This window comes from Protopterus annectens, chromosome 1.part0 (genome assembly GCF_019279795.1).
Source record: "Protopterus annectens isolate FY-2018-M chromosome 1.part0, PAN1.0, whole genome shotgun sequence".
Lineage (NCBI taxonomy): Eukaryota > Metazoa > Chordata > Ceratodontiformes > Protopteridae > Protopterus > Protopterus annectens.
Window position 1 is genome coordinate 1,689,005,808 of NC_056725.1, and position 16,297 is coordinate 1,689,022,104.

Consider the following 16,297-nt stretch of genomic DNA (forward strand, 5'->3'; position numbering starts at 1 on the left):
TGTGAAGCAGTCTGCTTAGAGGATTAGGCCTTAGAGTTTGGCCAGCAGTTATCATTTGTCCCCAGTGTTATTTTCTTTGAACTTCACTTTGTTTTGCCAAGCCTGGTTTAGACATTCAAAGTAGACTCATTTTGGGCCTACTCTGACCTCCTAATGACTCAGATCTTGGAGAGTTCATTAAAAATCAGATCAAGCTGATTCAGCTGAACTTTATCTTTTCTGATTTGCTAGTATTTATATTGACAGATGTGAGGTGATTCAAACATTTCTTCCTGAACCTGAGCACCGTGTTTTTGATACTAGACTTTTCCAACTGTATACAGGCTGAAAGTGAGGAGCTCATCACAGGAATATTTACATTTTTTTACAATCAGATTTTATTAATTTTCTCATTTAATAATGACTATAATTGGATGATATTTAATCACAAACAAAACAAAACTACAACTGTAGTAGTTAATTTAGTATTTAGTGATTGTAGTTTTTAAACATGAAATTGCTGTTCTTGGAATCAGCTGCCAACTGTACAACTAGCCTTCTGCCACTGTCTTTTTCACACAGTATGGAAGTAGTAACAGCGAAAGACAGACCTTTGTCTGTTGGATGTCAGTAATTCTCGGCTTATTACTATAAATTAGGTAATAATTTTAGACTTTCATCATTGGAAACAGTGATTAAAGTTATGATATCATGCACATAACATTTCAGAAGCCAGAAGGATCTGAGAAGTGAAATTAATTTTTACAATAACCACCTACAGAGGAGTGGATGGATAAAGCTATGACCAGGTAACCTGAGATCAGTTATCAGCATGGGCTTCTATTGCAGCTGCCATAGAGAGGATGGCTGTCCCTAGCTTTTGTAGAAGTGGAAGGGTTTGCAGAGTGGACCTTTCAGAGCCACAATCCATCAGGGGAGGGGTGGTGATGTAAAGGACGTCCAAGGGGCAGGTGTTCATACACCAAGCCCTAATCCCAGGAGCTCTTATTGTCAGTGCACAGGAGTGTGTGCTCATATGAGGAAGGGGTAGTGGCTTCTGCGTTGATGCAAATTGCTTGTCTCTTACTCAGGAGAGGGGTTAGGGTTCATAATAAATATGTCCTCACTGGCAGTTCGCAGGCTAAGCACAAACAACTGTTAAGGCTACCTATGTGGTGGTCTCTCTCAGGCAGCACTCATCTTTACTGGAGATTGGGGAATACTCAGGAATACTCAGGATAGAGGAACGAATGACTGATGGGGGGAGCTTGACAGTTGCTAGGCTAAGGAGAAAAAGCATATAGCAGTAAGTTATTTGTTGGCGTGAACTGGCACGTGAATATAGCACCTGGGTGGTTGAATTCTGGTGCAGACTTTCATCCTTCAGTAAATAAGGCAGTATGCATTATTCATATCTGGTAACTAGCAACTGATTTATTTCTTATTTACAATTCCTTTGCAGACTGATTCAAAACCACAAGAGCCAAACTATTCAAGGAGTAAAGACCCGTACCTCAGACCAAGTGAAAGATATGACAAGGTCAGTATTAGCTTGTATATGAGTTCACTGTTCATATAATTGTCGTAAATGGTGTAAAAGAAAAAAATAGATGTTTGCAACATAGTATTTTGCTAATGTGAATATTTATTTCTCTGCAAGGTAGCTGTAATATATTTTCACAGCTTGAGTATATTCTTTGAAACAGAGCAGTAGCCTAATGGTTACCAAGAATACTTTCTGTCCACTTCCGATTCATATGCCACCATGGGCTCAACACAAGGGTTATCCATTTTGGTGTTACCACCAAACAGTGTTTAATTAAGGCAGAAGGTCCCACATGGAGCCAAGAAGACACACTAGCATTAGTCTTCGGTATTAGGTGAATATTTGAAACAGCCTGTGAATTCAGTTTAATTACAGAATTATGGTATAATCAAATTTCTTCAAAATGATGGTGACTACTTCTTGGCCTTCTTGTTACTGATGTCAGCAGGCATTTTTTAATGTTTTTTTTTCTAGATACCCCTTTTTTTCAAAACAACTTGGCTGTTTATAATATTCATTCATTGACCAGTACAATATCGATATTTAACCCTTAAAGGTGCTTAACCTTAACTGCTAGGATGATATCCATTAATGGCAGAAATTCAGTGTTTGTATCACAGCCACAGTATAAGACAAAAACTCCCACATTTGGACTTATCTGTGGCCTTCAGCTTAGGCCGCAATGCTTCTTTATTTGCTATCTTCTGCATGTTTGTTCCAAAAGCACAGCAGGAGGTTGGTTCATACATGTACCGCCTAAAAAAATGACTTCCAGCTTGCCTTTTTTTTGGGGGGGGGGGGGTTGTCATAATGGTTAAGGTCTTTACCTCAAAAGATACAAGGTACAGAGCTTGATTCTGACCTCTGGTTATTGGATAGGCTTGTAATAGTTTTCAGACTGATATCCTTTTATTTATCTGTGAACCTATGAACTTATTTTGTTCATTATACTAATATCAGTAGTGGGTGGGTGGAATGGAGAGAACAATCCATTTGGGATTGCATTGATTTTTGCAGTTAAAACAAATTAGTAAATAAATGTATTTATTCATTCATTCATTTTTATTTCCTAGTACACTGAGTAGCACCATGGAGCAGCACTTAATGCTGCCTCTAGTTGCTTGGTTCATTCAGTTCAGTCCCTAGCTGGACAGCCTTCTTTGTGAAATATGTGTATCCTTTGTTTCTTCATCTGGGTTTCCGCTGGAGATTTTGTTTTCCTCCCACATCCCAAAGACATGCTGATCAGTGAACGTCTGCTTCTCAGTGTAGTTTCTGTGTGTGTCTGTCTATGCATTTTGTTTATGAATGTGCATGTTTTATGCAATGCAACTGATAGCCCATCCAGGACTGGTTTACAGCTTAAGATTATCATTTGCCAGGGTAGGGTCAGGCTCCCCATGACCCTGAATTGGATAAATTAGGTACTGAAAATGGATGTATGGCAGTTCCATCCTGCAGCAAGCATTTTAGAAGATAACACATCTATAGAGCAGGATAAAATATGGTTTACCTTTTACCGTATTTCAAGTAACACCTTTTTTTTTTTTTTTCAAAACAAGGATGAATAGTACAAAGAAAAACAAAACAGAATTAGCTTCTTAGAATGCCTGTTACAGGTTACCCTGCAAGCTAGCAACCTGCATTTGCTTTCCTAAAAGGTATATGTAATCTATTTCTTTTCCCTTCTTGCCTTGCTTGGTAATAATGTTTAAAGCTGTGAAAGTACAGTTTTAGTAAATACTTGTGATCCTGATTATAGCAAGTAATAAAAAATACAACATTTTCATCACACTTCACAGATTCTCTGACAATATCAAAATGCTTTCTATTCCACTTTTTTGGAAATTGACAAATCTAAGAAAATATATCATAAGTCCTTCGAGGTTGACCGACCTATTTTCTTTGTACAGACAACAAGTAATGTAAACAATCTTAGAATCCATTGTTTTTACTACTAATTGCAACTCATTCTGTGAAGTGTCTGAGGGTTTTACACTTAGCTGATAGTCAGTTTCAGTGCAAAAGTTTAAAAATAGCCAAACTGCAGTGTCTCATGGAATCAGCTCTTAAAAGGTTCAGCTTAATGGATTCAACAGACCACTCCAGTACTTTTCTGGGGGGAGGGGTTCAGCCTGCAGCTCTGACCATCACATGTCTGGTACCACTCTTATAGATCCTACTCCCAACCCCGGCACTGCCCCCCAGTTCGGGGCCATTGGTGGAGAGGGAAGGGGCAAAGAGAGAACCATATATCCACTAATACTATATATCCCGTGTTTAGGATCACCAGCAGAAAGGAAAGGGGAAAAGGAACACACAATATCCTGGAATGGGATTAGAGCTGCACTTACAGTGCCATTCTGTTTGCAGCCTTTGTTTTAACTAAGCCTCAGTTCCTGCCATGAACACACTGACATCAGTTTCAGCTGTAGATGGACAATAAGGAGAGGCTAATAGAATGTGTTCAGCCCCAAGGCTTCCAGAGTAGCCATACTTCTGTCCTCACAATCCTCTAGTCTGGCATCCTTTCCATGCACGCCAACTTGTGCCAGTGCTCATAGAGGTATGCTTGACATGTTCCCATCCACCCAGGATATGATGCCCATCCTCCCTATCTCGAGATCACATGTCAAAGACACTAGTCAGACTCAAATTTCCTGGGCCATAGTCACATTTGAGATATATAGTTCCAACATTTAAGTACCTCCTAATAGTCTCCTAACATTTCCATTATTTAATTTCCTTAATTGTTGTGTAAAACAACTAGTGAGAATGACTTATGTACATACCAGACAAAAAGAATTATGTACATCAACAGAACTTCTCGAGGATACATTTTCATGGGTGCATGTTATAATTCCTAAAACTGTAATTCAAGTCCTTGGAAAAGTTGAACTACAGGTACAAATGTGAGGGAATATATACCAAGTCTGAAGTCACAGCTGCTTGGAGTACTCCTCATTCTTTAAGGTACACTGATGTTAAAGTTACATAGAAAGGAGTGGTATGGGGGTTATGCCCCCTACACACAGACACACACACACACACACACACACACACACACACACACACACACACACACACACCTATCAAGGGGATGCAGAATGCTTTTCTGGTGCAGCAGGAAGTTTGGAATATTTTTGCCGTGTCTCAGATAATTCCTGTTACTCCGAGATTCTGCAGTCTGAGACTTAATGGGTAGGGATGCAAACATTAGGGTACTACAAAAATGTTTTAAGATTGTCTTAGTAGGTTTCAGTTTTTACTTTTTACATGATAAAGTATACTTTAGTCTTTGCACTTTCTAGAGCTGAACATCTGTGTATGATCTCTTGGCACGGTGATGCCAGTAACAATCTGTCTAAGAGCCAGTGTGAGGCTGTACTATATCATTGTAACCATAGTAACAGCTTTAGTGGGTGGCTAGCATCATCTACCTGTATAAGAGAATTCTTACCATTGTCTCAGTAGTACCAGCACTGTGAATACTAACCTGATGTAGGAGTCCTGTGTTTGGAACACTAGAAATCAGTCAGACAGGAAGACATCCAAGAGGGGGTATAAAAAGAGGTAGTCAGGGTAGTTGTTGTGTGCAGTCTGATGGCTGTGCAGTCAATTAAAACATTCCAAGTAATACTTCCAGAAAAATCTGGTATTTAATGAGGAGGCACTGTGGCATGAGTTCCTGCAGGTGAGCTACTCAGCTCTTCATGTAGTCTAACTGGAGCATCAGATTATGACACAAGGCATCTGTCACCACAGATGTTTAGTTGTAACTTTGTAGTAGGAAAGATAAATAAGCAGATTGTTTAACTGAGTAGCTGTTATTAGATAGTTCCAGATTTCCTGGTGAAGCAGTTCATTGGATATGGAAGAAGACCCCATTTCTAGTGGTAGTTTTTGGTGCTTGACTGAATGCATTGGGGTTTCATTGTGTGGTTTACTGTTGCTGTCATCACCTTGAGGAATTATGCTGCTGGTTGAGGTTTGAGTCCAGACAAAAATTCAGAACTGAGCACCCTTTCCCTTGCCTCGGTTGATATCACTTTCCTTGGATATCTCCACATTCCTGATATAAAACAGGTATTCTGGCCATCTTTATTTATTTATTTATTTACTTACTTACTTTTATGCGTATGCAGATAAAGGCATTTGATAAGTTATCTGAACTGCTTCCAGACCTTCAAAGAAAGTTAAAACATACAACACTCTGTCAGCAAGATGAAAAAGATTGTCAACCATCTAAACTACTGCCACACTGTCATTTCCACACAAAAAGCCCACTGAGATGCAGCAACAAAACCACCATCAACCAAATGAAGAGCGTCACCTCTTAATCTGACAGGAAACAATATGCCAGTTACCTGAAACAAACTTTGAACTGAATGGAAATTAAATCTTCGCTCACGTTGAACATGCAAACTACTGACATGAAACTGGAAACAGTTGTCAGCATTCAAACTTTTGATAACCACTGCATAGATATTTAAATTACGTCATGAGTACTGCTTCAGAGTAGTACCTAACACGATTATGATTTACGCTACACCATATTGTAATTGACTAAATTCTGGAGAACCTACTCATCCATATCTCAGTCAGTTTCCCTCATTAATCATCAAGTTATAGTTACAAACCGTAAAGTGAACTTCAGTAAACTGTACCACTGTAGATGACACTGGCTATCCAAGGTTCTGTAACACACATAAAATGCATTGCACTATTCCAAACAGTGAGACTCAGCAGAGATATTGTCTGAGCATTATTACATCCATACCAGCAAGCCAAATATGTTTTCATTTTACTACCTAATAGATCCTGTATTAATCTGACACTACTGTGCAACTATCGTTTCTTTTCTTTTTACTCCAGACCTTTTTATTGAGATTACTTCAGAAATTACAAGGGTCATAGAACACAATTTAAGACAAATGAGAATTTTTAAAAAGGAAAAATAAAAAAAAAGAATAATAACTTCAGATGAAGAATGAAGATGAAGTCTCTGGTTATGCGATGAAAGCGCTTATTCCCTTAACTTTATTTTATTGTGTGAGAAAATAAAAATTAATGAAGCGAATTGCCATGGATTGAATTTGCAACTTTATGGTTTACAATTCGGACAGCCTCTTCTTTATTATGTTCTACTTCTTTTGCATAGAGGTGAATTCTTGTTGAAGGAATTCAATTGAAGATAAAACATTTTCCATGGATTTCTACTGTATGGTCTAAGATATATTCTATTTTCTTTGATTCTGGTTTCTCTGGTGGCTGTCTTTTGAAGAGAAATCAAAAATTCTTCATATTGAGGTAGTCTAGTTTTTTTTTTCATTTTCATTTTTTTCATTTTCTTGTTATATTTTTCCTTGCTACAGCTAAAATTGTCCACTATAAATAGTTGTTATTATTTAAGTTATAGTTCTCTGTTATATTAAATAATATCACTATTTTTGTAAAAGGAGAAGAGTCAGACCATATAGCTTTTAGAAAATCAGCAATATTGTCCCAGTACAACTGAGTAGCAGGGCAGTCATAGAAATGTGTGACTCATCTGTATTACAAAGTTGATTGCATCTCCAGCATTTATCAATGACTTTGCTTTTGCTAAACTTTGCTATTTTGTTGGACGTTAAAGATGCTCTAAATAAGAACCTTGGTCCCTTTATTGACCTATTTTTACATGACAACTATCTTTTTTCACAAGTCGCAAAAAAAAAAAAAAAAAAATCACCTTCTTCCCCCCCAAAAATAAGCCAGTTGCCTATAGAAACTAAACTGACAGCCTAAATCCACAAGCTCAGTTAGCTGTACTCATTTGTATGTAATGCTTCCAGCAAACAAATGTAATCTATACATGCAACTCTACTTTATTTTATTTCATTTTATTTTACATTTGTTGACCGGGCTATTCCAACTGGATACATGTCCATTTTCAGCAGAGGCCCGTGGAGTTAAGCTCCAGTTATGGAAATAAAAAGGCAACAATATCGTACAGTCATAAACAAAAACAATCTGTTTAAAAAACAATGGCTTATGTAAGAAGGAAAATGCTTAAAAATATACTCTGAACTAGATCAACTATTTACATATAAAAATACACTATGAACTAGATCAACACTACAAACTAAGTTAAAAAAAGCAATTTATATAAGCAACAGATACAAGAAGGGGCAAGTTTTGACCCAAGTATGGATGCAAATAATAAGCACTTTTTTTTTTCTAATTAATACAATCTGAAAGGTGAGAAAAGAAAGAAACAGATAAGAGTGGGAACTGCACAAGTAGTGTGGAGAACTACACTGGTTTGGACTCGAGGTTAGTTTAATTGGGAGATGCCAATACAGGAGGTAGAGAGGCAATTAAGCAGAGATAATGAACCTGGTAAGAAGAAAGTATGCTAGTCGCAATTAGTGCATGGACAAAGCCATTGCTTTTTCAGGAAAGTTGTTATATGCTTCTTGAAGAGTGGTGTGGAGGTAAGAGATGAAACTTCATTGGGGAGTTTGTTCCAAGCTTTACCCACAGAGTTTGTAAAGAGACAGTCGCCAGATTTATTGTTGGGTTTGAGGGTGGTAACTAGTAGTTTGTTAGCTGAGCGTAGGGTTGTAAGGTTTTTGTAGGGAGAGATAAGGTTGCAAAGTAAAGGAGTATTGTTGGGGTGATGCAAAATCTTATGAGTGATGGTGAGCTGCTGATAGAGGAGCTGATTTTCCAGTTCTAGCCATCCAAGCAGTTTGAGATTTTGGCAATGGTGGGTTCTAAAAGGTGTGCCAGTGGCAAATCTGGCAATGTTGTGGTAGGAGGTAGCCAGTTTACTGAGGTTACTTTTGGATAGATTAGTGTAAATAGGGGGGCATATAAGAGAGTGGAGATAAGGTGTGTGTGGGCAATGGTAGTTCTGGCTAATGGAGTAAGGTAAGGTCAAATCCTATAAAAGAAACCTAGTTTCCTGTTGACAGATTTAATGGTGAGGTTAATGTTAGAGTCAAAGTTGAGGTTGTGGTCAATTGTTACCCCTAAAAGTTTTGTGGTTAGGTCAGGAGCTATAATAGTGTCATTTTTGGAAGTGACAGTGAAATCAATGGAGGTGATCTTTTTTGTGGGAGTGAAAACTTTCTTCTATTATCTAGACAACACATTTGTAACACTACTACTACTACCGGATGTATATAGAGTAAAATAAATAGATGTGATGTTGTCATTGTCATTCATTCCTCAACTGTTGGGATCAGATCCAACCCTCAGTTCTGACACAGCCACTTCTTCTTGATCGTAGAACACTGAAATCCTTGAGTTCCTCCCTTTACCCATAATGCCTAGTCACCCTACATACCTTAGATCTTGTTTGCCGCCATAGCCTTCAGACATAGGTCGTGAATTTCTCAAGTGAGATTTTGCAATTTTGTGAGTTAGACATTTTTATAAATCTGATGTTGTCAATTTTCATTCTATCCTCAACTGTTGGGTTCGGATCCAGTCCTCGCATCCAGCTCAGCCGTTACTCTAGCTCGTGGCCTGCAAAAAGGTCTCGAGTCCCTCCCTTACCCATAATGTACCAACCCGTAACATACCTCAGTTCTCGTTTGACACTTTTACCACTAGAAGTGATCAGCCTGAGCTTGCAAGTGTTTGCTTCTTGCGATAAGTCATTTCTACTTAAGTTTGATATTTGTCTTTCTTCCTTACCCTTACACTTGGTGTAGTTCTATTTTACCATAGTTGGTATCTATTAAATTTCCCATTTTCATCTTATTACACTTTTGTGTAGTCTCTATTCTCAGTCTTTTCTCTCTCTATCTATATACTTTGATTAACAAAAAAAAAGGTTCCTTACTGTTTTTCCTTAGCCTTCCCAGTAATATTTCAGCATGTCTGACAAAACACCTTCTGTTTTCAAGAAGCGTCAGAAGTGTAGGCACACATTGCCCTTATCTGATGCCCATAACTTATGTGTATACTGTTTGGGCCCAGATCACCTCCAGATTGACTGCTCCATTTGTAAAAATTTCACTCATAAGGTTTACTTCCTTTCTCTGTTGCTGAAGCTATTTCTGGGGCTCAGTTCACCAAATCTAAATCTAAGGAGCTTTCAACCAGGTCTCCAAGGTCGTATACATTGTTAATTCCATCTTCAGAGCTGCCCAGAAAGAAGCTTAAGTCAGATCTGAAGTCAGCACCGATCCAACCTCCGATGGATCCAGCCAAAAAGTCCTTGGATCCTACCTCTTCCAATCTAAGAATTTTGCCTATAACTAGATACTCACCTACCTTAGACCCAGTATCTTCAAGAGTGCCTTACCCCTTTTTAGAGAGGTGTAGGTCACCTTCTCTTGCCTCATCTCATTCTTCCAGAAGTTTGACTGAAGAAGACATGGACAGTATGATGAGGAAATTCCTCTTGGTGCAGATACAGATGGGTGTTTTCCCTGCTCCTACCTCTTTGGGTTAGAAAGCTCATTCCTCTACTACATCACCTATGATCTGACCTATCATTTTAGTGCCCCTGGATCAAAGCCATCTGGCACTGTCTGGTTTGGATCCAAAGATATGTCTGTCTTCGGATCTGAAGCTGTCTCTGTGTGCACCGGCTCCAACATCTTCGGATCCAGATGACTCTCAGAGCTGAAGTTCCCCTCTTGGGTCTGAAGCACTGGAGTTGACTCTGAAGATTTCACAGCTATCTCTGCCCCTTGGATCCTCGGCATTGGACAGCTCGGCTGTGACTTCCACCTCAAGGAGATTGCTTTTGGGGTAGAGGGAAGCAATGGGCCAGAAGCCTGGCTTCTCAGATCCATTGTCTTCCTTCTCCCTGGAGCGATCTGCCTTCAAGGTAGTGAAGAGAGTTTTTTCTGTTCTGGCAGGATGGATGGACCTTCCTTCCTTGGATCTTCCATCTGGATCCCAGAAGTCTTTGCATCTTGAGCCACATCATTCTACACCACAGGGATAGCCAGCTCAAAGTCACCAGGTCACCCAGCAGGGTATTACAATCTCTTATGACACTTCTCTGGAACATCCAACCGAAGCCCATAGGAAGAGGAAGTGCAAGAGGAGGCACTTGGACTCCCCACAGAAGTCAATCAAAGAAGATACTGATTTTGATGAAAGAGAAGGGCCCCCAACATCACCTCCTGAAGATGTCTCATTTGGAGACATCCTGGAGATCCTTAAACAGAGAAGTGGTTGGTCCTCTGATACCGTTACCAGAGGAATCAGTATTTCTGGAGACTTTTGGAGCTGGCCCATCTATCTCCTGGGTTACTCTGCCCACTGATGATCTCATTGACTTGATCTCTAGGTGGGCATGGACGTAGCCTAACTCATTTGAGCCAATCCCCAAAACACAGGATCAGATTTTTGGCACCACCTGTAGGAAGGGAGCTTTGGAGTGTAGGAGTGCCCATAGATGCTATGGTCATGGCGGCGGCCACCAAGAAGGAACTTGCTGAGTAGAATTTCTCCGTCTTCCCTCTAACAGGGAGTCTAGGGCATTAGACTGATTTGGGAAGTGTGTGTATGCTTTAGTGACCTTTGCCCTTCGGTCACCGAACTACTTGGTACAGTTTACGGGACTACAAAGGGACTTGATCAAGAAACTTTCAGGGACCAGTATTGCTGAGGCTTAATCTTCTGTGGACTCTCAGTTGACGACCCGTCAGTCTATTTCAAATTTGTCCATGAGACTTATCCTGCATACTGTAGAAGGCACCTCAAGAGCGGTGGGTTCAGACATTGCCATTAGAAGACATGCCTGGATGTGCTTGTGTGATTTTGCAGAGCCTTTCAGTTTGACATTCTTCAATGCTCCTTTTGATGGCATTTCATTGTTTGGCCCAAAAGTGAAGGACACACTCTTCAGGTGTGAAAAAGATGGAAAGACCCATTCTGCAGTAGGTACATGTTTTTTGACTCCTCGAAGATCCTTTTCTAGGAATCAATAAGGTGGTCAGAAAATGTGGTTCAGGAAGTCCCATGGTCCTTTCCAAGATCCATGTGGAGACAGTTCCCCCAGGAAAGAGGGGAGAACTTAAATGGACAATGATGCCCACATGGCAGAGGAGGGCCTCAGAATCAGGGGTCTAGAGATTCTTTCTCTGATAGACCCTATCAGAGCTCCTGAAAGGAGGCCCGATTTTTCCCCTCTGGAGGCAAACGGGATCGAGTCTCTCTGCACCAGAGAGCTTGGCTAGACATAACAAGAGAAACTTGGGTGCAGAGAATTATTTCCAGAGGTTATATAATTCCCTTTTGCCTACCACCTCAACCTGCATGTAAAATTCCCGATGTTCCACCCAGTCAGAGGAATGCAGCAGCACTAGAAATAACAAAGCTGCTAGAAGAAAAAGTCATCCAAGAGCTTCTACCAGACCAGATAGAATCCAGAAGCTACTCAAGATTCTTTTTAGTGCCAAAGAAAACAGGGGACTGGAGACCAATTTTGGAACTCAGCATATTGAACAAATCAGTTTGACACACAAAGTTTCAGATGGTTAATCCATTTTGTCCTTTTTGGGCAAGGACTACTGGATGTGCTTGATAGTTCTTCAGGATGTGTATTATCACATAAAAATGAGCAGACAATCCAGAAGGTATTTACGCTTCCAGCTGGGAGCCAGTCATTATCAGTTCAGAGCTGTGCCCTTTGGCCTCACTACAGCCCCAGAGTATTCTGGTAGCAGCTCACTTGAGACTGCAGGGATTCCAAGTGTTTCCATACTTAGACGGCTAGCTCATTACTGCCCCGACCAAGCATCTGCTGATAACAGCAAGGGATCAGGTACTCCAGACATGTACTCATCTGGGAATAACTATAAATTACAAGTCTCAGTTACAACCAACTCAAACATTGGAATTCATAGGGGCTGTGTTCAACACAATATCAGTGTCAGCGTCTCTTCCTTTCTCAAGAGTGCAGTCCATCAGATTCCATGTCAGGAAAATAATTTGCAGTACCGAAATTTCAGCTCAATTAATTCTGCAAACCTTGGGGCCAATGTCAGCAGCTATAATTTTAGTCCACCTAGCAAAATTTCATATGAAAATTCTTCAGCGGACACTAGCAAAACAGTGATTGATTTTTTATCAATGCATGTCAGAAAAAATAAGAATCACTCAAGCATGCAAGAAATACCTTTGGTGGTGGATTCAGTCAGATCAGCTTCTACAAGGTCATCCTTTCATCCTCTCTCAGCCCAAGGCTATAGCGACCACAGACGCTTCCCAGATTGTGTAGGTGGGTGCACTTCCTGGGGAAGACAGGTCAAGGCACTTGGTCCCCCAAAGAGGCCAACATGCGTATCAGTGTTCTGGAAATGAGAGCTGTGCTCCTAGCTTGGCAGGCATTCCAGGACTCTCTCCGCTTCGGGACAGTAGTGATCCAGACAGACATGTCAGTAGGTTGGTGCATCAACAAACAGAGGAGGACCAGATCTTACCCCCTGTGTTGAGAAGCTCACAAAATGTGGCAATGATCAATTTCTTCCAACCTATTTCTGATATCAATGCACATTCTGGGAAAGTTCAACATGATAGCAGACAAACTGAGTAAATCCATTCTACTACCTCACGAGTGGTGTCTCAACAGGAAAATAACAATGATTTTCTGTCAATGGATCGAGCCTTGCTGCAATATTTTTGCATGTCTCCTAACCAACAAGTGTAGCAGCTTCTTTGCCCTGATCCCTCCACTGAGGGAGTCACCGAGGGACGCTCTACTCCATGATTGGCCCCTGGTCTGCTTTGTGCCTACCCCCTAACTCCCCAAATTCCCACATTTCTACAGAAATCTACCCAGATGAAGAGCAAAGTCATCCTCTTTGCACCTTACTGGCCTCAACAAATTTGGTTCCCCTTTCTTTGGTCTCTACTTTTCCCACCTTGGATTCTGCATCTGATTCCAGACCTCCTGCCACCTGACAGGCATGTTTCATCTGGATATCTCAAAACCTCAAGCTAACAGCATGTTTTTTCCAATTCCATTAATAGCCAGACAACCAGTGCTCTCTTCCCCTGTCCCTCACATTCTTTTATCTTTCCATAAGGCATCTACAAGAAAACTATACAGAAGTAAATGGAAAAGGTTCATTTTTTGGGGGGGGGGGGGGGGCGGGGGGCACAGTAGAAAAAACACTGACCCCTTCTCAGCTCCTGCACAAAGTGTTCTTGAATTTTTGACAAAAATGTTTAATGAGGACACTAGATCCTCAACATTTAGAGGTTAATTAGCAGCAATCTCTAATTTTCATATTGGATTTGAGAATTCTTCTTTGGCTTCAAGTAAGCTTGTAAAGTCTTTTTGAGAGGTACCGTCCTACTGAGGCTTCCATATAAAGATCATACCCCAGCATGGAATTTAAGTTTTGTGCTGCAGGCCTTAATTCATTTTCCCTTTGAACCAGTGGTTAAATGTGATCTTAAATTCATGACCTGGAAAACTATCTTTCTAGTGGCCATTACCTCTGCTAGAAGAATTTCAAAACTTCAAGCATTGTCATCTAAACCTCCTTACTTGATTTTTCATATGAATAGACAGGTTCATAGCTAGGTACTAGGCTATCTGCCCAAGGGCATTTATAAGCATAGCCAGAGTGTATCAGCTATCGCTGCCCCATTGATTAATTAACGGATCCTCTGCCAAGCAGAGCCAATGAAGTGATCCCAGGGGTGTATTTTCTGTTACCCATCCACTCGTCAAGGTTTCTCTTGAAGAGTGTTAGTGAGGGGCTCTGCCTGAAGTAATTTGGAATTTTGTTCCAAAGCATGAGGAGTCTCTGTGACAGGAATCTGTCCCTCCAGCGTGTTCTATTTATTGTTTTGGTGAGGTTTAGCTCATTAGAGCACGTGGCTCGCAGTGACTTGGATTTCTTTAGGTGGAGCATGTCCAATCAATTCTGAGTTGGACATGGCTTTGTAAGTCAGGCAGAGATCACCTCTGAGTAAGCGATATGCCACTGAGTACAGCCGGAGGTTTTTCATTCGGGCTGCATAAGACATACGTTTGAGACCAGTAATCCTCTTGGTGAGGTACTTTTGTGTTCTTTCCAGCTGTTGGAAATGTCTTGTGAGGTACATCCCAAATGGGGCATTGTACTATGATGGGTCTAATGAGTGACGAGTAGAGGGGCACTATAACCTCTTTATTTCTAGATGCGAACCCTTTAGTAATTAGATAGGATTTCCTAACTACTTTGGCAATATAATTGTCAAAGGAGAGATTACTATCTACCTGGGTCCCCAGATCTCTTATTACCTCTTCTGTATTAAGGGGGCTGCCACCTATGTGTTATTTGTGGGTGTTTTGTTTTTCCCAAATGGGATGACTATGCATTTTTTGGCATTTAGCTTGAGGCCATGACTTTGACACCAAGTGTCTGTCTCAGTAAGGCCCTTTTGGAGGATGTCTGTGTCAGCCGGAGAGCCAATTATAGCTCCCAGTTTGCAGTCATTGGCAAACTTGGTTAGCCATAATCCTCCTGTGTTTGCTTGTACTTTCTGAAAAGTATATGCCAAACAGTAGGGGTCCCAGGACCGAGCCTTGCGGGACACCACTTGTGACTGGTTTAGAGTCGGACCTGGAGCCCGCTATTCTTACCGTGTGAGTTCCATCTGTAAGCCAGTTGGCAACCCATCTTGTGACGTAGGGGTTTATGTTCAGGCTGGTGAGTTTTTCTGTAATACCCAAGTGGGGAATGGTGTCAAAAGCCTTGGCGAGGTCAAGGTAGGCTGTGTGAACCACCTTTCCCTCGTCTATGGCCTTGGTGACTGTCTCAAAGAAGTCAACCAGGTTTATTAGGCATGATCTGCCCTTAGCCAAGCCGAACTGGGTTGGGTCAAGTGTTTGGAGGTTCCCAATGTCTTTGTTAATGAGTTCCATTATGATGCACTCCATAGCCTTGCAGACTAGGCTAGTCAGGCTTATGGGGTGATAGTTACCAGGGTCAGTTGTGGCCCCTCCTTTGTGGAGATGAATAACTGTTGCTGTGCACTATTCTTTGCGCATGTAGCCTGTGGAGAGGCTGAGGTTGAACAGCGTGTTTAGTTGGGGGTTAGTTCGTTCTGTAGTTCGTGCAAGACACAGCCTGGGACACCATCTGGTCAGATTGACGCTGTGTTTTTGGCTTTTGAAAGGGCTGTTTTCACCTGTGCATCTGTGATTTTTGGGACACTACCCTTTTCCGGTATTGTTGTGGGCCCTTTTGGAGGTGAGTGAAGTTTGCACTGAATCTATCTGCCAGGATGTTGGCAATATCAGTTGGTTCAGTATATTTTGTGCTATTTTGCACTATTTCAGTGCATATCTACGAGTTGCCACTTATATTCTTAACATAGCTAAAGAAGGCTTTGTGGTTATCTTTTGAATCCTTGGCTATTTTTCTTTCGAAGTTAGCCTTGGATGATTTCATGAGGGACCTCAATTTCTTACTGATACTGATCAGGGATGTCTTTCCTTCTTGGGATTTGCTTTCTTTCTGAACTAGTTTCCTCCTTCTATTGTATAGCCTGTTTATTGCAGGTTGAGTATCATTACCTACCAATGCTTCTTTTCTTCTTAAGCTGGTGTCAGAATACAATATCAACCAGTCAGTCAGTTTACCAGTTTTCTTTCCAAAATTTACAAAGGTGAATATATGTTGCATTTATTAGATGCTCATAGACAAATATGTTTTTATTTACATAGAACAAAAGAAATTAGGAAAACCGATCAATTATTTGCATGCTTTGCAGATTCTAAATTGAGCAAATCAGTTGCAAAGGTGACTTTAGCCAGGACTG

General features: G+C 40.7%; 1 protein-coding gene across 2 annotated transcripts in view; it reads left to right on the forward strand.

Moving 5' to 3' along the window:
* LOC122799515 (TRIO and F-actin binding protein) overlaps positions 1 to 16,297 on the forward strand; it is a 3,126,988-nt gene that overhangs the window by 1,377,056 nt on the left and 1,733,635 nt on the right. For both annotated transcript variants that reach the window (XM_044068636.1, XM_044068645.1), the window contains exon 20: positions 1,442 to 1,519. In XM_044068636.1, the coding sequence (XP_043924571.1) occupies positions 1,442 to 1,519 (78 nt within the window). The remainder of the gene's footprint in view (positions 1 to 1,441; positions 1,520 to 16,297) is intronic.